Below are 19,265 nucleotides of genomic sequence, written 5' to 3'. Positions count from 1 at the left end.
CTCACAAATACAAAGGCAAAAATAAGTCTATACAAAGAAACTACTATATGTACAAACATATGAAAAAGGTCTTTAAGATCATCCCATTCCTCTTGGTTCTTTTAAGATATCACCTCTTGGATTCCTTGCCCTTGGCCATAGTCTATCATCCCCTCCCTCTTGAAAAGGATTTGACCTCAAATCTCGAGGGTCTTCATGATTATTGGCCATACCTACAAATATATAATAAAATTCATTAGAGGTGATATTTTCAACAAATAAATGTGAACGATATATGCTAGAAGGAATCCTTTCATGGAACCTAAAGAAATCTATGATACTAGACCTTCTAATATAATGAATAGGATCCTCTCCTAAACATAGACTATGTATATTACTAAATCCTAAAAATGTGCTAAAACTAAAACTATATCACACTAAAGACTTAATCCTAAAAACTAAAATATCTTGCCTAAAGTACCCTATGTGGTAACCTAGGCATTTCCTAGAAAATAAGGAAAATACTACTAAGAAATTTCCTAAACAATTTTGGATTGTATTATTTGTTGGATAGTTATGAAAAGAATTTGTCACAAGGAACCTTGAAGGTTCAGATGTTATATCCAACAAATAATATATTCCATAAATTGGATGCATTATTGAAACAACTAAGGTAGGAAAAGTCCTACACAAAGGAAGGCTATCTACCTTGGGGACCACCAAGGAAGTAGCATGAGAAGTGGAACTAAGTGAAGTCCACTTCTCCTTCACCAAATCTTGAAGTTGAGACTCTTTTTCTTTAAAAATAATGGATTTATGAATCTCCTCCTCAAGACTAGTGGCAGAATGAGGGCAAGAGTTAAGATCTTTATGAATAAAGAGAATTTTTTTCATAGGATTTTTAGTACTAAAACAATTCTCTTTAGTCACAAATCCTTTAGAGGATATTTCTTCCTCTTTACTCTCCCCTGCACAAAGTTCTTTCTTTCTTTTTTCTGTTTCTTCTTTTCTTTTGATTTTCATTTGTCTTCTTCTTTTGTGTTTTCTCATGTCTTCTTTCAATTTTTCTTCTTCTTGTTTAAGAATTCTCAACTTCTCATCTAGGATAGTAAGTTTGGCCTCTCTTTCAATTTTCTCTTTCTCTTTTTGAAAGGCCTCTTGCTTCTTCCATAGTTTAAGTGATTTTAGCTCTTTTGTTAAGTAAGAAATGCTTTTAGGAGAGCTATCACTTCCACTATAGTTGGATTGTTGAGACATTTTAAACAACAAGATTTTTCTCTTCACACAAAAATAGATTTTAAGAAAATAATATTTTTGAAGTGCTTAGACTTGGCACTTAGAGGTCTAAGAGTACAAATTGAACTATGGAGGGAGGTGAGCTACTAAAGAGCCACTTAATAACCAAGCCTCTTCAAGTAAAAATCTCTAAACCCCCTTGTACGTTTGCCTTGCACAAAACAATTTTCACAAAGATATTTTTCAAAGAAAAATAACAAGCAAGTGCCTAAAGTGTATAATTAATCAATACTTGAAAACATAAATGGCAAGAAAACATAGATTGCTTGAAAACTTAAAATTGCTGAAAACATAAATTGCATGAAATCTTAAAGACAATAAAACATAAACTAGGCGTTGAAAGCAATTAAACCTATTTGAGAGCTTAAAAGGCACCAAAGACCTTCAAGGACCCTCTCACAAGTACTACACGGTTTTACTATTAGAACACTTAAGGAGAGATGGAGATATACCAAAGGCACTCCAAGAAACTCCTTAATAAAGGCCTTGTACAAAAATGGAGAATTAAAAATTTACAAGAAAAATGAAATGCAAATTTACACCAAATGAAATGCAAATTCACACTTAAATGAAATGTAAATTCACACCAAATGAAATGTAAATTCACAATCAAATGAAATTAGTGGCTGCACTTAATTTCAAAGAAAACAAATTAGCCACTAATTAGAGACAAATTTTAGAGACGGATTTTGTAAGGAAAATAGGTTTAGTAACAAAACTTTCCGTCACTAAAATTAGTCTCTAAAGTTTACAAAATTTTCAAAATTTTGTTGCTCCTTCTCTTCCAATTTCAGCCACCAAGCATGCAGCCCTCACAAGTGTATCACTCTTCTTTTAGAAGCAACCTTGACTTTGGTTACTTCTAGGTGTTTGCAAGAGACCTTCCACCAAGAGAGAACAAGCTCCCTAAGCAACCACCAAAGCCTTCAAGTTGACTTCCTTTGACTTGGCCTCCTACACCTTTTAAGAAGCACTCAACCACCTTCAATTGTTGGAATATTAGTACTAAAATTGAAAAGGCACAATTTATAATGGTTACACCAATTGGTAGAATGAAATGAGAGAAACTAGAAGGGGTTCCATAAAAAGACAAGCAAAAATTAAGGCAAATTTAGAAAGCTAGCACACAAAGGATAACCTATCAAAGGCACTAGAATGGATTACAAAAAACAAAGCTAAGATTAGAAACAAAATTAAGACACAAAATATGTGGTTGGACTGAAAATTAATAGGCAAAGATTTCACCAAAACCGAGAGCTAATTCACACAAATTTTTCACTCCTTTTGGCTTTTTCTTTTGCTATTTTCTTTCTTTTCTTTTTGTAAAATGTTTTTCACTTATTTTTCTTTGATTAATCAGGAGTTTAAATGCCTTTTGAACAGTTATAGGTCTCGGCCTTAGGCTAGAAAAACTGCAGCAAAAAATAATTTCACAAAACAAGAGATGTTCACAAGCATGTTTTCACTAGTGCATCACAATTTTATAGTATTTTTAGGTCAAATTTTTAGGCACTATTTTCTTTTGTTTTTCTCATGCATTTGGAACACATACACCTCTGTTTTGCCTCTGTTTCTAATGTATAAAATTTGTTAAAAGTTTCAGCCACACAATAAGACTCAAGGAAACCTAATAGGAATTAGTGTTTAGTAATTTTTTTGACAAAACTTTTAACAAGTCATAATAGAAACCTAACTCTAGGAAATTTGCTAGAACTAATAGCAAATTATTAACACAAATATGTAAAACAAAAGCATATATAGGTAAGGTTCATATTCAAAAAGAAAAATACACAAAAAATTTCGGACACAAACAACACACAAAAAATTAGGTCAACAAGTTAGTCTAGGAATTTTCAACATGAAAAGGACTACACATGACTTCTATGACAAAACAAGTGATTCAAAAATAAAACTAATGCAATATGAATGTTGTCCAATCACGGACACATGTTAAGGAATGGAGAGACTCAAACAAACATAAAAAAAAACGCACAAGAACAAGAGTCCTAAAAGCACAAATCGAATTGATTCACAAGAATTAGAAACAAGCAAAATATGAATCAATTACTTCTCATGAGACATATAAGATCCATCAAAATATGAAATAAAACTAGATCCATACAGCAACAAAAATTTAGACAAAGATAAGAAAGGAACAACACGGATTCAATGAAGAAAAAATTAGAAACACATAACCACAAGAGCACTAGGCTCTAGATACCAAAACTGATGGAACCACTTGGAGAAGATAGTTGTTCATCCAAGTCTCCATGCAAAGGGCCGAAGAACTCTTGAGGCAGAACCCCTTTGAGGTGGCGAAATCACCTTGGAGGATTCTCCAATGGTGGAGAAGCAATGGAATAGGTTCGGTTACTTCCTAGCTTGTGAAGGAAGCTTGAGGAACCAAGGCAAAGTTTGAAGAAACTTTGATAGAAACCTTAGAGAGAGAGTTCTCTACGGTTTTTAAGACTCTTGAGTGAGAAAGAAATCTGATTTCTATTTCTCAAAATGTTCAAAAGTGATTACAAGTGAGGAGAAAACAAATATATAGGGAGAGGTAGCTTGTAGTGCACGCTAACCTTAACCATGGTTCACTAGGAACCATGGTAAGGTGTAGCTAACCATCCATGGTTTCTAAAACTTGTAGGAGAAGCTAACCTTGACCATGGTTCACTTAAGAACCATGATAAGGTCAGCCTAACCTACCAAGATTTAGAAACTTGGAAGGCAAGCTTCAAAGCTTGCAGGAGAAGCTAGCAATTTTCGGCCAAGAACAAAGGTGAAGGCTAGGCGGCCAAGGCTCCAAAATGCTCCTTGATTTATTTAAAAAATATTTGATTTGGTTTAGTTAGGTTCATCATATGATGATGAGACCTAGCTAAATCAAATCTATGAAAATTAGGAGCAAAATGAGTCTAATATGCAAAATTTTGCCTAGGTCCAGTTCTGGCCCAATTACTAATCACACCCTCAAGCATTGCTAAATGCCACCCCTTTTTCCCTACTGAAAAAATATAAAATGAATGTATCAACAAAAGAGGTTAAATGGAGTTAAACTCTCCAAGTAACCCACCCTAAAAACAATATACAATCGCTAATAAAAGCAAGTAAAGTGCCTCACAAATACAAAGGCAAAAATAAGCCTATACAAAGAAACTACTATATGTACAAATATATGAAAAAGGTCTTTAAGATCAACCCATTCCTCTTGGTTCTTTTAAGATATCACCTCTTGGATTCCTTGCCCTTGGCCATAGTCTATCATCAGCTCATCGTCTAACAACAATTATCAGCAAATTTCAGCACATAAGACATCATCTTATCCGCGCCCGGCGCACTCATGATCGCGCATGGCGTGGCACAACTAGAGAACACTAGGGGTCATCGCGCCCGGCGCAAATTCTATTGGGCCCGATGTGATAGGAGGAAGAGACCTCACAAGGTCTCATAAGCCCGGCGTACAAACCCGTGCTCGGCGCAAGGTAAGCAGAGACCTCCCCAGGGTCTCACGCCCGACGCAATATAAATTGCGCTCAGCGCCACCTCTGGCAGAGACTCCCAAGGAGTCTCTACGCCCGGCGAGACAAAGTCACGCCCGGCGCCAAACCAGAACCACAAAGCATAAGTCACCTAATGATATCGCGCCCAGCGCCCTCTCACCACACCCGGCGTGGGCCATCCAGAGGCTCACATTCTCAAGCTCGCCCGGCACATACACCACTGCGCCCAGCGTGCTTGCCCAATAAAGCCCTTTGATGATCACGCGCCCGGCGCGATGAACTGCGCCCGGCGTGATACCCAACAGCAACTCACCAAGTTCGAAAATTTCTTCAAAATCTGCACAAAATCAGCTTCCCAAACACATGCAATCGGTCCAAAACATCACATTTTCATCAAACAATCCAAAAATCTCATCTTTTCCCACATGCAACCACTCTCAATAAAAACCCCAAGATTTTCATCAAACCCCGGAAACCCAAAACCCCATGTCCTTCAATCTCAGCTCAAAATTATCAAACATCAAACAATCAAGGAGTTCCTAGAACTCGTTTTCAGCCAAAACGCAGCAAAAACTAACTTTCTTTACCTCGGTACAAGAATCCGAGCTTCCGGGGAAGAGAAACGGAGAAGAAGATGGAAATGAGCTTGAACGGGGAAGAGAAGAAAGGAATGCCCGCACCACAGCAAGTCCACCCCTAAGAATCATCACCTAAGCAAGCACCACAACCACGAAGATCAGAGAAACTCAAATGGTTCAGAGAGAAGGAAGAAGAGAGTTCTTGAGTGAGTGAGAAGAGAGTTGGGAAAGAAAAGAAAAAATGGAACTGGGATCTCACAAACTTCATATTTTAAAAACATACAAGAGAAATTAAGGACAAATTTAAATAAATAATGGTTTAATACGTCAAATATTTTTTAAATTTAACTAAAAAATTAGTTTTTAAATAGAACCCCAAAACACTCCAACGATTAATATAAGAGCAATGCTTCAGCTTCCCAAATAATTAGCCGAATTATTCTCTGGAAAAAATTATTTTTCACAAATTTTAAATTAAATTAATATTTAAATTAAAAAATTAACAGCTGTCAATTTTTTCACTGGAAGATAATTCGGTTATTTATCTTGGAAGCTAAAGCATTTGTCTTACTGAGCAATATTTTAGCTTCCGAAATAATTAGCCGAATTATCCTCCAAAAAAAATACCTTTAACAAATTTAAATTAAATTAATATTTCAATTAAAAATTAACAGCTATCAATTTTTTTACAATTCAGAGGATAATTCGTTATTCGTTTCGGAGGCCGAAGCATTTCTCTTGTTATAATCTCCTGCCAGCTAGGGGTGAGCAACGGGTGGGTTTGGTCGGGTTTGGTTGAAAAATGTCTAACCCATTGTAAACCGACTTTGAAAAAATGTGACCCATATCCGACCGACTGAGCTTTCGATTTGAGGCGGTTCGGGTTGAAACGGATTCAGATTTAAGCGGGTGGGTATAATCGGGTTTGAATTTTTTTGTAAACCAATTTATCTTAAGGAAGATGAAGCTTAAAACGATAAAAAATATTTTTAAAATAGTGTATAAAAATATAATGAAGGTGACAATAGATGGTGTAAGTAGATTCGTAGTTGAAACATTTACAAACTAAAGAAGCAAAAATAAAAGATAACAAAATTCATAGTTGTTACATGGAAAAGAAATATAAAGTTAGATTACAAAATCATAAGAAATCATAGTCCACACAAAATGTACTCAAAATGGAGATAAGAAGATGGAAAAGAAAGATAAAGAAAGAAGCAAAAAGATAACTCTAAAAATGGACTAGTGTGTTGAGAAGTTGAATGAGGAAGAAGAAGACAAAATAAATATCTAAGTTATGAGAAAAAAGAAAAAAAATAAGTTACAAATTGATGGCTATATTATACTTGAAATAAAGACTTTTAAGTTTGGACCATTGTTGTTTAGTTATACAAAAGTAATAAAAATTTAAACTTATCTCATTTTCGGTTGGATTCGGTTTTTGGCGGGTTTAAAAATTCAAAACCGAACCCGCCCAATATAACTCGTATAAAATCAAAATTTTAACCCGATTTACCCATAAGACCCACCCGAACCCACCCAAAAACAATATTTTTTATCGGATTTTTCGGGTTCGGTTCGAGTGTCGGTTTAATGCTCACCCCTTCTGCCAGCTTTTCCTTTTTCTCCAAAGTCCATACTTTTTTGTTCTTTCTCTTATTGTTTTTATAATTATAATAAAAAAGATTCAGTTTTCCTGGTTCAGCACACCCTCCTCAATCTCCTCCTCTTGTTCTTTCTCTTTTAGTTTTTTAATTATAATAAAAAGATTCAGTTTTGTGTGTTGTTGCTGGTACCCATTAGCATTTTCTGTTCTGGGTCAATGCGCTCATCTTCTCTGCAAATTAGGGTTTCAATCCGTGCTCTGGAGTGATCGATTTTAGGTATTTGTTGGAAAGTAATGTAGCTGGAGAGGGTTATGTTTGTTCTGAATAAGAAAAAGGTTTCAGCTTCATTGTGGAGGGTGTTAGAAATTTTGTAAATTTTGTACCTTTTTTATTTGCCCCTTATTCTGGATTTGTTCCATATTCCCCTCTCACGGCTAATAGGACGAGTAGATTGGAAAATCTCGCTGGATTTGAGTGGATCCTTCGATAAAGCTGGGAAATTTTGACCTGGTGGACGTAGAAAGCCTTGAGTTAGGTTTTGGAAAGGGTTTTGTTTTGAGTGAATGGCGAAAGCGGGGTTCTATCGACGCCTTCTCCCTTCTCCCCCCGCAGTAGAATTCGCATCCTCAAAAGGAAAGGTGTCAATGGAAATAGATAACAATGACATAAATCATGATAATAAATTAGATAGAGTCTGCAATTATGTGATTTTATATTTACCCAATTTTTGATTTCAGCAACTTTTCTTGGAAGCCATTCAGAATGGAACCATGCAAGGCTTCTTCAAGTTGATTTCCTATTACCAAACACAGTCTGAACTCGCCTTCTGCGGCCTCACTACCTTGTCCATGGTTCTCAATGCCCTTGCCATTGATCCTGGTAGGAAATGGAAAGGTACAATTTACACTCATTATACATCATTCACATGTTATACTTAATACAAGTCTCTACCCTCCTATATATATATGCAATGAAGGAAACTAACAGAACTAACTAATAGAAAGCAGAAAATAACCTACAGGGCTGCTGTCTATTTTTATTCTCCAATATGTAGGGCCTTGGAGATGGTTTGATGAATCAATGTTGGGTTGTTGGGAACCTTTAGAGACGGCCAAAGTTAAAGGCATCAGTTTTAGAAAACTTGTGTGTTTGGCTCATTGTGCTGGGGCAAAAGTTGAAGCCTTTCGTGCAAGTAGTAGCACTATTGAAGAATTTCGTAAGTATGTCATTGAGTGTTCACGTTCTGAGGATTGTCATGTCATCGCATCATACCACAGAGCCGCTATCAAACAAGTATGTATTAGGGTTTGTAGAACTTTTGACATAATAGGAAATTATGATTTCTTATTTTCTTGACAGACCGGAGGTGGTCACTTTTCTCCTATTGGAGGATATCACCCTGAAAAGGATATGGTACTTATTTTGGATGTTGCACGTTTTAAGTATCCTCCCCATTGGGTCCCACTTGAAGTTCTCTGGGAGGGCATGAATTATGTTGTTGACACTACTAGACTAACTAGGGGGTAAACTTTCTTGTTTATATTTTATACTATTTTTTAATGATTATGATATCTATTAATTTTGGTTCTAGTCTTTAGAATGAGAGATTTAGATCAACAACTACAAATTTGCTCAAGTGAAACTATAAAAAAACTTAACAGTAGCACTTTTTCTTACATGGTTTAAATGATATTTGCTTTACTCAATTTTTTATCCTCTTCAGGTTCATGCTTATATCAAGGCCTCATAGGGAACTTTATACTCTGGTATTTTTCTTTCTATTAAATAATGAAATGTTGTTATGTATTGTCACGTGATTTCTTTATTTCTATATTTGTTTTAGATACTTTTATGTTGTGAAATTGTTTTAGTGTCAATTGAATTCTTATGCTAATAAGGATTAAACAATAGTTGATTAAGGTTTAATACTTTAATTCGATATGCTTTACGTGATAAACCTTCTTACAGAAGGTTGGAAAGTCAATTTGCTCTATGCTGTATGTATGTTTGTAACTTGTATTTTTTTTACTCTGAAATTATGTAAATATAAGATGTCTTTGTATGTGCATTGTGTCATTTGTACGTATATTTGTAACTTGTATCTTTTTTACTCTGAAATTATGTAAATATAAGATGTCTTTGTATGTGCATTGTGTGTCATTTGTATTTTATATTGGTGTGTTGGATGTATCTTGCAGAGCTGCAAACACAGAAATTGGTTTAAAATTGTAAAGTTTCTGCTAGACGATATTCCAATTCTATTAAAATCAGAGGATATGAAAGACATTCATCAGATTCTTTCAATAATAGTCACATCACTTCCATCTAATTTTGAAGAATTCATCAAATGGGTCGTAGAGATCAGGAGACAAGAGGATGGTGGTCCAAGTGTAATATGTTTAATTTCACTATGTCATACTTCTCTCTTGAATTGTATACTCTATTGTGACTTATTCATTTAGATTGTATAAAATCTTTTACATTGTCAACTAATAGCATGTTACATTGGTATGATTTTTAAGATCATTATTGTAAAAGTTAATAAGGTTATCATACATTGTGATAAGTTAATAAGGTTATCATACATTGGTGTTATATATCATTGGGGCATCGACTTTTTCTGTATTCATTTTACTTTGTAGTCTCATGTGGTAACTTTTTGTTGTGTAGGAAGAGGTATTGAAACAGTTACAGGGGACTGAGCTTTTCAAATATGTAAATTCGTATTTGTCAAATTCTTACAACAGACAAACAACAGCTTCAGTTAATGGAAACACGTTACCTGCAAGTGTTTGTTGTCAAGGACCAAAAATTTTAGGTGGGAAACCAGACTCGTCAGTAGGTTATTGCTGCCGAGAAACACATATGAGAAGCTTAAAAGCTGAAGATGACAAGCCAATAACAACGGTTTCTGGGACTGTAGTAGATGGTAACTCCGAGCATGGGGTTGATGTGTTGATTTCTTCATCATCTGGGAAATTACGCTACAGTTGCTCTAATCCAAATAAGAACATTAGCATGCACCCTGCCGGCACTGATGTTCTAACCGTGCTTCTACTGTCCTTACCATCTACAACATGGGACGGCATCATAGATGAGCAACTTTTGGCCAAAATACGTGATCTGGTTCCAATTGATAATCTTCCTACTTTGCTTCAGGAAGAGGTAGTTATCTCATTTGTTATTTATTTATTTTTTTGCTTAATTGTATTTTTTGCCATCCATGTTTTGAGTTTACAAATTTTGTCACCTAATATTTGAAATTACATATTTGTCACCAACTTTTTGAAAATTTGCCCATATTAACAATCTCGTAATCAACTGCTTGACATTATTAGTTAATTGTTACATGATATCGTTGACACGTTATTTTGATTGTTGACATATCATATTGATGTAACATACAAATGATGGTATAACATTTGTGTCATATCAATAATTAATATAATTATTATGTTATATTAATAGTTAATATGTTATGTTAACTGTTAATATGTTACGTCAACGACGATAGATGATTAACTAATGAAATAACAAAATGTGTAATTCAAAAAGTTGAATTACAAAATTTGTAAAATTGTGAACCATGTAACATGGTGGGAAGAAGTGCAATTATGCTTATTTTCCAAAAATGAATTGAATAGCAGCACTTAATTATGCTATTCTACTCCATCTTCATTCTTGAACTTCGACTTATGATAATCAACTTTGATTTCAGGTTTTGCACTTGAGACGACAGTTACACCTTCTCAAGAGATGCCAAGAAGGTAAAGTGGATAAGGATCTTGGTGCGCGTTTCTCTTAGCATCCCCTCATTTTTTATCGTTCATTCTCAAGGCTAAGCCATTGAGCCAGGGTCTTTTGACAACGGAAACATATTATAGAGCCTGGAATACGTCCATTGACCTTGTGTCTTGACAACCGAAGTTTTTTCTTCTTCTTTTCTACCTTTAATTCAGTGCCTCCTCTGCTAATTACATTATTTTTTTCTAGTTTATACTTGATCCACTTTTGGTGATGGTATGAAGTTTTCGATTAAATTCTTGTACTTTTTAAATATTATTTAGTTCTTATATGATTATGACATTTATTAAACAAATTATAACAAATTAAAAAAATATACTTTCTCCTTTATTTCTTTAATACAAGACAATTATGATATAATCATATATACAAATATAAGTAATTATTTCATTTTATTGATATTCTAAAAAAGTTATGATGTTTATCATTAAATTATCATGGGACAAAACCTACTTTAGACTTAAAAAAAGGTTAAACATAAACTTCATATTTTAAAAACCTATTTTATCGATGGGAGTATATATTTCTATTTTCATTCTTTAGACCGGCATGGCTAATAATTTAATGCCTTTCTAAAAGGTATGCAAAAAATTACACATAAACTTCATATTTTAGAAACATACAAGAGAAATTAAGGACAAATCTAAAATAAATTCATGGTTTAATACGTCAAATATTTTTTTGAATTTATTAAAAAAATTAATCAGGTTTTTAAACTAAAAAAAGTTTTAATTTAACTTTTATACACACTATATATATATATATATATATATATATATATAATTTACAAAATTTAATAAGAATTTTTTATTTATTTATATTTTCATACATAAACAAGTACAGCTAATTAATGTTCTATATTATCATTTATGTATATAAATTTTGAATTATTACTTTTATTTTTAACCACTCAAAATGTAAATTCTAAAAGGATAAATCAAATGGTGAAATGAAAGGTGAATGGTGGGCAACAAAGAAGAACATAGAGAAGGAGGCAAAAGAAGTGCAAGAGATAAAATAAAGGTTAAAAACTTAATTTAGTCCCTTATAATATTTTTTGTTTCAATTTAGCCCACTTTAATTTTTTGTTTCAATTTGGTCCCTAATAATTTAAATTAGTGCAATGTCAGATTTCTGTCCAAATTATTTAAACGGAGTTAACTATTGGTCACGTGGATGCCACATAGATGCATAGGTAGATGCCAAATTTCTTTTATGCACCTGGAACCAGAACGGCCTGTTCTGGTTGCACATGTTGTGTTAATTTTGCATATGGAACAGGTCGTTTCAGATGCAAAATTAACACACCACGAGTGCAGCAGAATGAGTCGTTCTGAAACAAGAACGGGTCGTTCTGGTTTTAAAACGGGCCGTTCAGGATTCAGAACGGGCCGTTCCAGAACGCCAACCACATACGTCCATTCAACAAAATGACATAATGTGGTTCAAAAACTGAAAATAAAAATTCATAACATAACATAAATTCAAAGACAAAAATATGGTTCAGAGACTGAAAACAAAAATTCATAACATAACATATACTAAGAAAGATCAAATAAATTACTGAGAAGGGAAATCATCTGGATAACGCTGAAAGTGCCAATAATACATCTTATCCACCATATAGCACTGAATGGCTGACAGGATATCAACATTATCTACCTGTACATGTGGTTGTGTGGTGAAATGTTGGTCCTATGTGTCCTCTTCCTCTATTTCAAGTTGTACCTCCTCAAGAACAGGTTGTTGTTGTTGGGATACATCGGTTAATGACTTCAAGGGAAAATACCATGTTGTTTCATCCTTGACTGTATAATGTCGATTTGGTAGTAAGTGGTTCACTCTAGTTTGACTAACAATGAAATAAAATCTGCCACCATTGTCTTTAGTGATACACTGTATTGTCCTTAATGATACACTGTATAGCCCAAATGTTTAGTAATTGAAGTTATCAATCCCTATTGACAATATATCCAAATCCAGTGTTTGAAATGTTTTGTACCTTGGGTCTTTTTCCTTGCACGTTTCACAACCGTGATTTAGTATCACGGGCGTGAACTATAATCATCGACCGTTTGTGTTTGACATTTTGGAACCAGAACGACCTGTTCTGTTTTCAAAACGGGCCGTTCTAGTTCTAGATGCATTAAAGAAATTTGACATCTACCTATGCATCTACGTGGCATCCATGTGACTAACAGTTAACTCCGTTTAAATAATTTGGATGGAAGTTCGACATTGCACTAATTTAAATTATTAGGGACTAAATTGAAACAAAAAATTAAAGTGGGACTAAATTGAAGAAAAAAAATATTGTAAAAGACTAAATTAAACTTTTAACCTAAAATAAATGAAGGGATAGAACATATGCAAATAATGAAATGAATGGAAGAAAAACATTAAATGCCATGTTCTATGTCGAAAAAAAAATGTTCTCTTTTGTGTTTATTTTAAATTATAAAAATTAAAAATAAGATAAATAAAATTATAAGACTAAAGAATATTTTAATCTTTTAAAACCTTCCATCAACGATCGTAAAAAAAAAAAAAAAAAAAACATCAACATCATTCTTGATCACATCGCATAAAAAAAAATTAGAAGATATCAGCCTTGACATTGATCTTCACGATATTTAATTTAAAAAGTTGATAAAATAATTATTTTTGTAAAGTTGACTAGTATTTTGGCTCCTTCGCGAAAAAAAAAAATATATAATTTATTTGTAAAAATAATTCTTCTGCTGAGGTGAAGGAGAAGAAGTACGGTAGCAGAAGTGAAGGTTTGGTTTTGATGGCAAGCGCAGGTTTATACCGCAGAGCACTCCCTTCTCCTGCAGTCGACTTTGCTTCCAAGGAGGGGAAGGTCAAGACTCAGCGCTCCTCTTCATCGTTCCAATTCCTCATTCCATTTATTCAATTCCTTTCTCTTTCTCTCTGCAGAACCTCTTCGCCGAAGCCCTTGCGCGAGGAACCCTCGAAGGCTTCTTCAAGTTGGTATCCTACTACCAGACGCAATCAGAGCCTGCCTACTGCGGCCTCGCCACTCTCTCCGTCGTCCTCAATGCCCTCGCCATCGACCCTGGACGCAAATGGAAAGGTCAAACTGTCAATGCTATCTTACATCTTCTTTCTTTTCACTCACTCACTCACTCACTCACTTCACAGGTCCTTGGAGATGGTTTGATGAGTCCATGTTGGATTGCTGCGAGCCTCTGACCAAGATTCAATCCCAAGGCATCACCTTTGGAAAAGTTGCGTGTTTGGCTCGATGCAATGGAGCTAAGGTGGAGGCCTTTCGATCTGATCAGAGCACCGTTGATGATTTTCGCCGCCGTGTCGTTTCGTGCTCTTCTTCTCAGGATTCTCACACCATTGTGTCTTACCACAGGACACCCCTCAATCAGGTGTTGTAAACTTCATTCATTCATGGCCATTAAACTCGTACTACCATAGCATCCTATTTATTTGCCATATTGTTGGGTAACAGACTGGAATTGGCCATTTTTCGCCGGTTGGAGGATATCATGCTGAGAGGGATATGGTCCTTGTATTGGATGTCGCTCGTTTCAAGTATCCTCCACATTGGGTTCCCCTTACCCTTCTCTGGGAAGCCATGTGCACCATTGATCAAGCAACCGGACTTCGTAGGGGGTAACACTAACATTAACATCTCTTGCACTGCTAATTAAAGCATAGTATTAATAGCTAATAGTGTGTTACTGTTAAGGGATGTAAGCAACTCATGTGGTACACACTTCATAGTTCATCCTTAATATGATTTGCATGAAGTTAATCCAATAATAAAGGATTGGTTGAAAAGAATGTACCATAGACTGTGTTGCTAGAATTATGTCTTTTGTGAAATTCTATGAAAATTAAAAAGCCCTTTACTATTATTTCCTTCAAATATGTTTCACTTTTCCTTTTGCCAAACTGATCTTTGTTGTATCTCGTGCGAGGATTGATTATTGCAAAATTGCGATATTTTACTAGTCATAAGATTTTCATATACTGTGATGTTATTTCTTTTGATTTAAGCTTATAAACCTTTTAAAAATGGTGGTGTCTCTTTCCATGTATGTTATGCTTCAAAGAGCTAAATTATTATTTATGCCCTAGTGTAACATTGTATTCACAATTAAAAAAGAAATCAGATTAGTAGAAGTCCAGAGAATAATTGTTAAAAATTGTTGAACATAATATTTGGTGATTTTCAAGTTTTGGTAAATGACTTTGATTCATCTACTATTGTGTATCTTCTGAGTCCTTTTCTTTTTTTGGACTTTTTAGGGTGATAGGTTTCATTGGAATCATGTCGTAGAACTTGTGAGGGAAATGGGTGGAAGTAAAAAATATCTTTACCTCATATCATACTATCATAGGCATAATAATGATTTGATTATATGCACTAAGCTTTTGTTTATCTATATATTCTATCCACATTTATTCAATTTGTAGTTATCTCCTGATGTAATTTTAAAAATTGTATTATTTGAATGCACGTGTCATCAAATCTTTCTAATTGCTATGAATTATGATTTCATGAACTCGTTTATTTTGATAAGCCTGTTCAACTAGTCTCGTTGCCCTCCATTTATATTTGGAAATTTGTATTACAGGTACATGGTTATTTCAAGGCTTAACAGAGCACCGTCTGTACTTTATACTGTGGTATTATGCTACTGGTTGATTCTTTATTGAACCATTGGAGAACATATATAAAATTTATAAAATCACGAGTTTTAAATAGAGTCTGACTCACTGTAAAATAATAATGGTAAGGTCAGCTAGAAAATAGTTTCTTGTCCTGAAATCATATTGAACAACAGAAAGTCTTAGCCATACATAGATCATGTTTAAAATATGGAGTGTCATTGGGTGGTCTGGATCCTTTTTCCCATGTTGGAACTGCAATGGTTGAACATATGTATTATTCTAAGTTAACAAAAACTCTATATTTTGATTGTATTTTATTTCTTATGCTGTGTAATCAATTTCTCCTTGTAGATTACACTATTACAGTAAATATTTTGGCTATCTGCAGAGTTGTAGACATGAAGGTTGGAGCAGTGTTGCCAAATTTCTAACTGAAGATGTCCCTCAACTTCTAAAGTCAGAGGATCTAAAAGACATTCAGGAAGTACTCTCTGTTGTTTTTAAATCTCCTCCTAGTGAATTGAGAGGGTTAATCACATGGATTGCTGAAGTTCGCAGACAAGAAGACGGGAATCTTACATTGAGTGAGGAGGAGAAAGGAAGGCTTGCTATCAAGGTTTTGACATTACTTCCTTTTTGTTTTGTGGGAAAAAAATTCACTCTTGAACATGTCAAATGTATCATATGCATAATTAGGAACTTCATCTCATTGAAGAAAAACCAATAAATGAATAATCATGATGTTTGAGAACTTTGAAATTTCAGGCTGACATACTGGAACAAATTCGGACAACTGCACTCTTCAAACATGTGACCAGGTGGTTGGATTCTGGAAGTTCATGTTGTAATACTATTGCAAGACTTGGTGACAAAGATATGTTACCAGCACTTGCCGCCAGTGTTTGTTGTGAAGGGGCAGATCTTTTGACTGGTTGTGGTAGGCTAGGCTTGTCAGGTGGAAAATGCTTTAGTCAAATAGATGTAAAACATCTGAATGTTGGTGGTCAAAATCCAGTAACATTAGTTTCAGGAACTGTTACAACTGGTGGCAGTAGTGAACAAGGAGTTGATGTGTTGGTCCCTTTGTGTCATAGGGAGCCTAGTAGGCTATGTCTTTCTAAGGGAGGTCACTGCATTGGAATGCACCCGTCCACTGCAGATGTCTTAACGGTGCTTTTATTGGCCTTGCCCTTGCATACGTGGTCGGGCATTAAAGAAGAAAAACTGCGTGTGGAAGTTTTGAGCCTTTTAACAACTGAAGATCTCCCTCCCCTACTTCAGGAAGAGGTAATGTCCATGTCTTTAGACTCAATTATCGAATCTTTCCTTTAATAAAATATATGAAGAACTACTAAAAGAAATTATTGACATGATAAAACTATGGACAACAAAGAAACAATATAACCTTCTATATGCCTACTTTATAAGAGGTGTTTGTTGGTAGCACTTGTCTATATGGCTATATGATGCTTTTATGCCAAAATGTGCCTATTTTAATTTCATGTTAAATATTTTAAGTATTTATTTTTTTAGTAATTTTCCCTATATGTTCTCGTCTTAAATTAAAGGGTGAATTACACTTTTCCTCATTTGAAAAATTTCATCCAAATTTAAAAACACCTTTTAATTCACCATGCTTCAAAAACAGAAACTTGACCTTCACTTGAACACTTTGAAGATTCAGAAATGCTGGAGTTGTTCATAATTTAGTTTAAATTGATAATAGACTTGGTCATCATCATTTACTATTTCAATGATATAAACATAAGGTGACATGTAACAGCATGAGAGGTGATAGAAGTTAGTCTTGGTCTATGAAAGGTCAAAAATGTTCTCAACTTCTCATCTTAGCTATTTTAATAATATAATAATGCATGTGTTTGGATTATTGTTTGCAAGGCACTAGACGTTTGCTCACATATCCCAAAGCTGAAAACAAAGAAGTAACAATGTAATATTGATGGATTGAAAAAAAATGTGGATTACATTCAACCTAATGTTACCCAAACACGCCCTAAAATACTTAGGTTGGTTTGGGTCATATTCAAGCATTTTCATGGAAAAACTTTACCTAACCAACCCAGTTAATAATGGGTTGATTTGGGCAGGTCTATCAGGCCAAAAGGTTAAATTATGTATTAATCTTTTTAAAATTGAAAATAATAATTAAAAATAAATAAACACAAAAAATTACAAATAAAAAAAATACATCAACGAGTTGGTGTTGGATTATCAAGTAGTTTAAAAATAAAATCCCAAACCTGAACCAAGGTTCATTAGGTTTGAATGAGTTGAGTCAGATTCCACCTAAACAACAAAAAATTTAATATCAAGGTGTTTGAGTCAGTTGGGGGTCATGAGTTATCCAAATTCGTGAACATCACTAGTACAAGAAACAGAAAAAATTTGGGAATGGGGTGAGAGAAACTTGGGTGACGTAAAAGAAAAGAGAGAAGTTTTGCTTTTTTTAATTTTTAAAATAAATTTAATTTACTAAATTAACCTTATTACCTAACTACTCAAGTGAAATACAGTTTTTTAATCCAAATGTTTTGGTATATGTTGCTAAAATAAGTAAACTAAAATTTAGGTTGACTCGTGTTAGCTAATCCCATATTTATATGCTAAAACTGCTTCTAAGCAAGAGCTAATAATCCATGTCCAATCCTCCAATTGAGATAAGGATTTGTGGTGATTTATTGTTGCTAATGCTTGTTAACATGTGCTATAGCTTTTTGGGAACAAAATTCAAATAGTTTACTATCAATTAGGCACTCGTTTGGTTTTAGATTTGTAAAGTTGTTTTTGAATCATTTAATGTGATTGAGATGTGTGGGTAAATTAATTTGAATCACATATTTGCATTGGAATATATATTTTTATTAAAAAGTGTGAGAATTGATTTTCTAACTACATGGATAAAGCACTTTATATGAAACCAAGTAACTCTTGTTCGTGTCCCTTCAAATGTGGTTATAGCCATTAGCCATAGAAATCTCATGCATGGAGTTGATACCATGGGTTCAATACTGTCACAGTGAATTCATAACGAACAAATGAAGAGAACTTAGTGGATTAGAGGAAATTATTATTATAACATTCCAATGTAATGACTAGGCTGATAAGCTGTTGATACTTACAAGTCATTCGTGAAACAGGTTTTGTTCCTGCGAGATCAACTCCATTTTCTCATGGCAGATATTAGAGCTCCTTCTCATTCATGATACTATTTATTGGTTTTGACTAATGTAACGGGTTCCTGTAATACGATGACATTATACAATGTTTTAGCACCAGGTATATCATTGAACTTTCAATTAGTACAGCATAAGCATTACTGTGGTGCCATATTGAACACTTCAAAAACCAACTGTAGTTTTACCATTGTGCAAGGAATTAGGACTGTACAAGGTAATTGAGCATGGAAAAAAAATAACATGCGGATTTGCATTATTTGTTGTTGAAAATGAGCTTAATCAATGGAATGTACTAAAGGGGTTGAAGGACCTGGCGATCTTTGTTCTTATATCTGATACTGAGTGTATTCTATTCTCTCATGTTTCTCACTTGGATAAATTTCGAGGGGATAAAACAAAAAATTTTTATGTGTTTGGTTTCCTTATTTCATTATACTATTGATCTGTTGACAATAAGTTTATGCATACATGTAGACTTGTTTGAATAATTTTTTTTTTTAGAAATAGGAGAGAAAAATAGAAAGAAAAATTAAAATAAACTTCTCTATAAATTAAAATTAGTTTATATATTAATTAAAAATAAGATTTTGGATAAGTTAATAGGAAATTTCTACGAACTAGTTTATATATAAGTTTTTTTTTCTTTTT

The 19,265-nt window shown here is 34.0% G+C and overlaps 2 protein-coding genes across 6 annotated transcripts; both read left to right on the top strand.

Moving 5' to 3' along the window:
* The first annotated feature begins 7,007 nt into the window (after positions 1-7,007).
* Positions 7,008-11,000, top strand: LOC109803358 (glutathione gamma-glutamylcysteinyltransferase 1). 5 transcript variants are annotated; one of them, XM_020364895.3, is made up of 8 exons: positions 7,008-7,598; positions 7,698-7,854; positions 8,015-8,253; positions 8,320-8,483; positions 8,684-8,726; positions 9,159-9,350; positions 9,631-10,125; positions 10,679-11,000. In XM_020364895.3, the coding sequence occupies exons 1-8, from the start codon at positions 7,524-7,526 to the stop codon at positions 10,763-10,765; spliced, it is 1,452 nt and encodes a 483-aa protein (XP_020220484.1). In that variant the 5' UTR covers positions 7,008-7,523; the 3' UTR covers positions 10,766-11,000. The 5 variants fall into 5 exon arrangements, with proteins under 5 accessions (XP_020220484.1, XP_020220483.1, XP_029128258.1 ...); XM_020364894.3 differs by having other exon boundaries at positions 7,982-8,253; XM_029272425.2 differs by having other exon boundaries at positions 7,009-7,236; positions 7,982-8,253.
* A 2,468-nt stretch (positions 11,001-13,468) lies between these two features.
* LOC109803463 (glutathione gamma-glutamylcysteinyltransferase 3) lies at positions 13,469-18,946 on the top strand. The gene is made up of 8 exons (XM_020365049.3): positions 13,469-13,627; positions 13,705-13,861; positions 13,930-14,168; positions 14,252-14,415; positions 15,384-15,435; positions 15,809-16,036; positions 16,186-16,707; positions 18,579-18,946. The coding sequence occupies exons 1-8, from the start codon at positions 13,556-13,558 to the stop codon at positions 18,642-18,644; spliced, it is 1,500 nt and encodes a 499-aa protein (XP_020220638.1). The 5' UTR covers positions 13,469-13,555; the 3' UTR covers positions 18,645-18,946.
* Positions 18,947-19,265: the final 319 nt, after the last annotated feature.

The sequence above is a fragment of the Cajanus cajan genome, chromosome 6, assembly GCF_000230855.2.
Source record: "Cajanus cajan strain Asha chromosome 6, NIPB_CcT2T_4, whole genome shotgun sequence".
In the NCBI taxonomy this organism is placed as follows: domain Eukaryota; kingdom Viridiplantae; phylum Streptophyta; class Magnoliopsida; order Fabales; family Fabaceae; genus Cajanus; species Cajanus cajan.
This window is presented reverse-complemented; position numbering and strand designations above follow the sequence as displayed.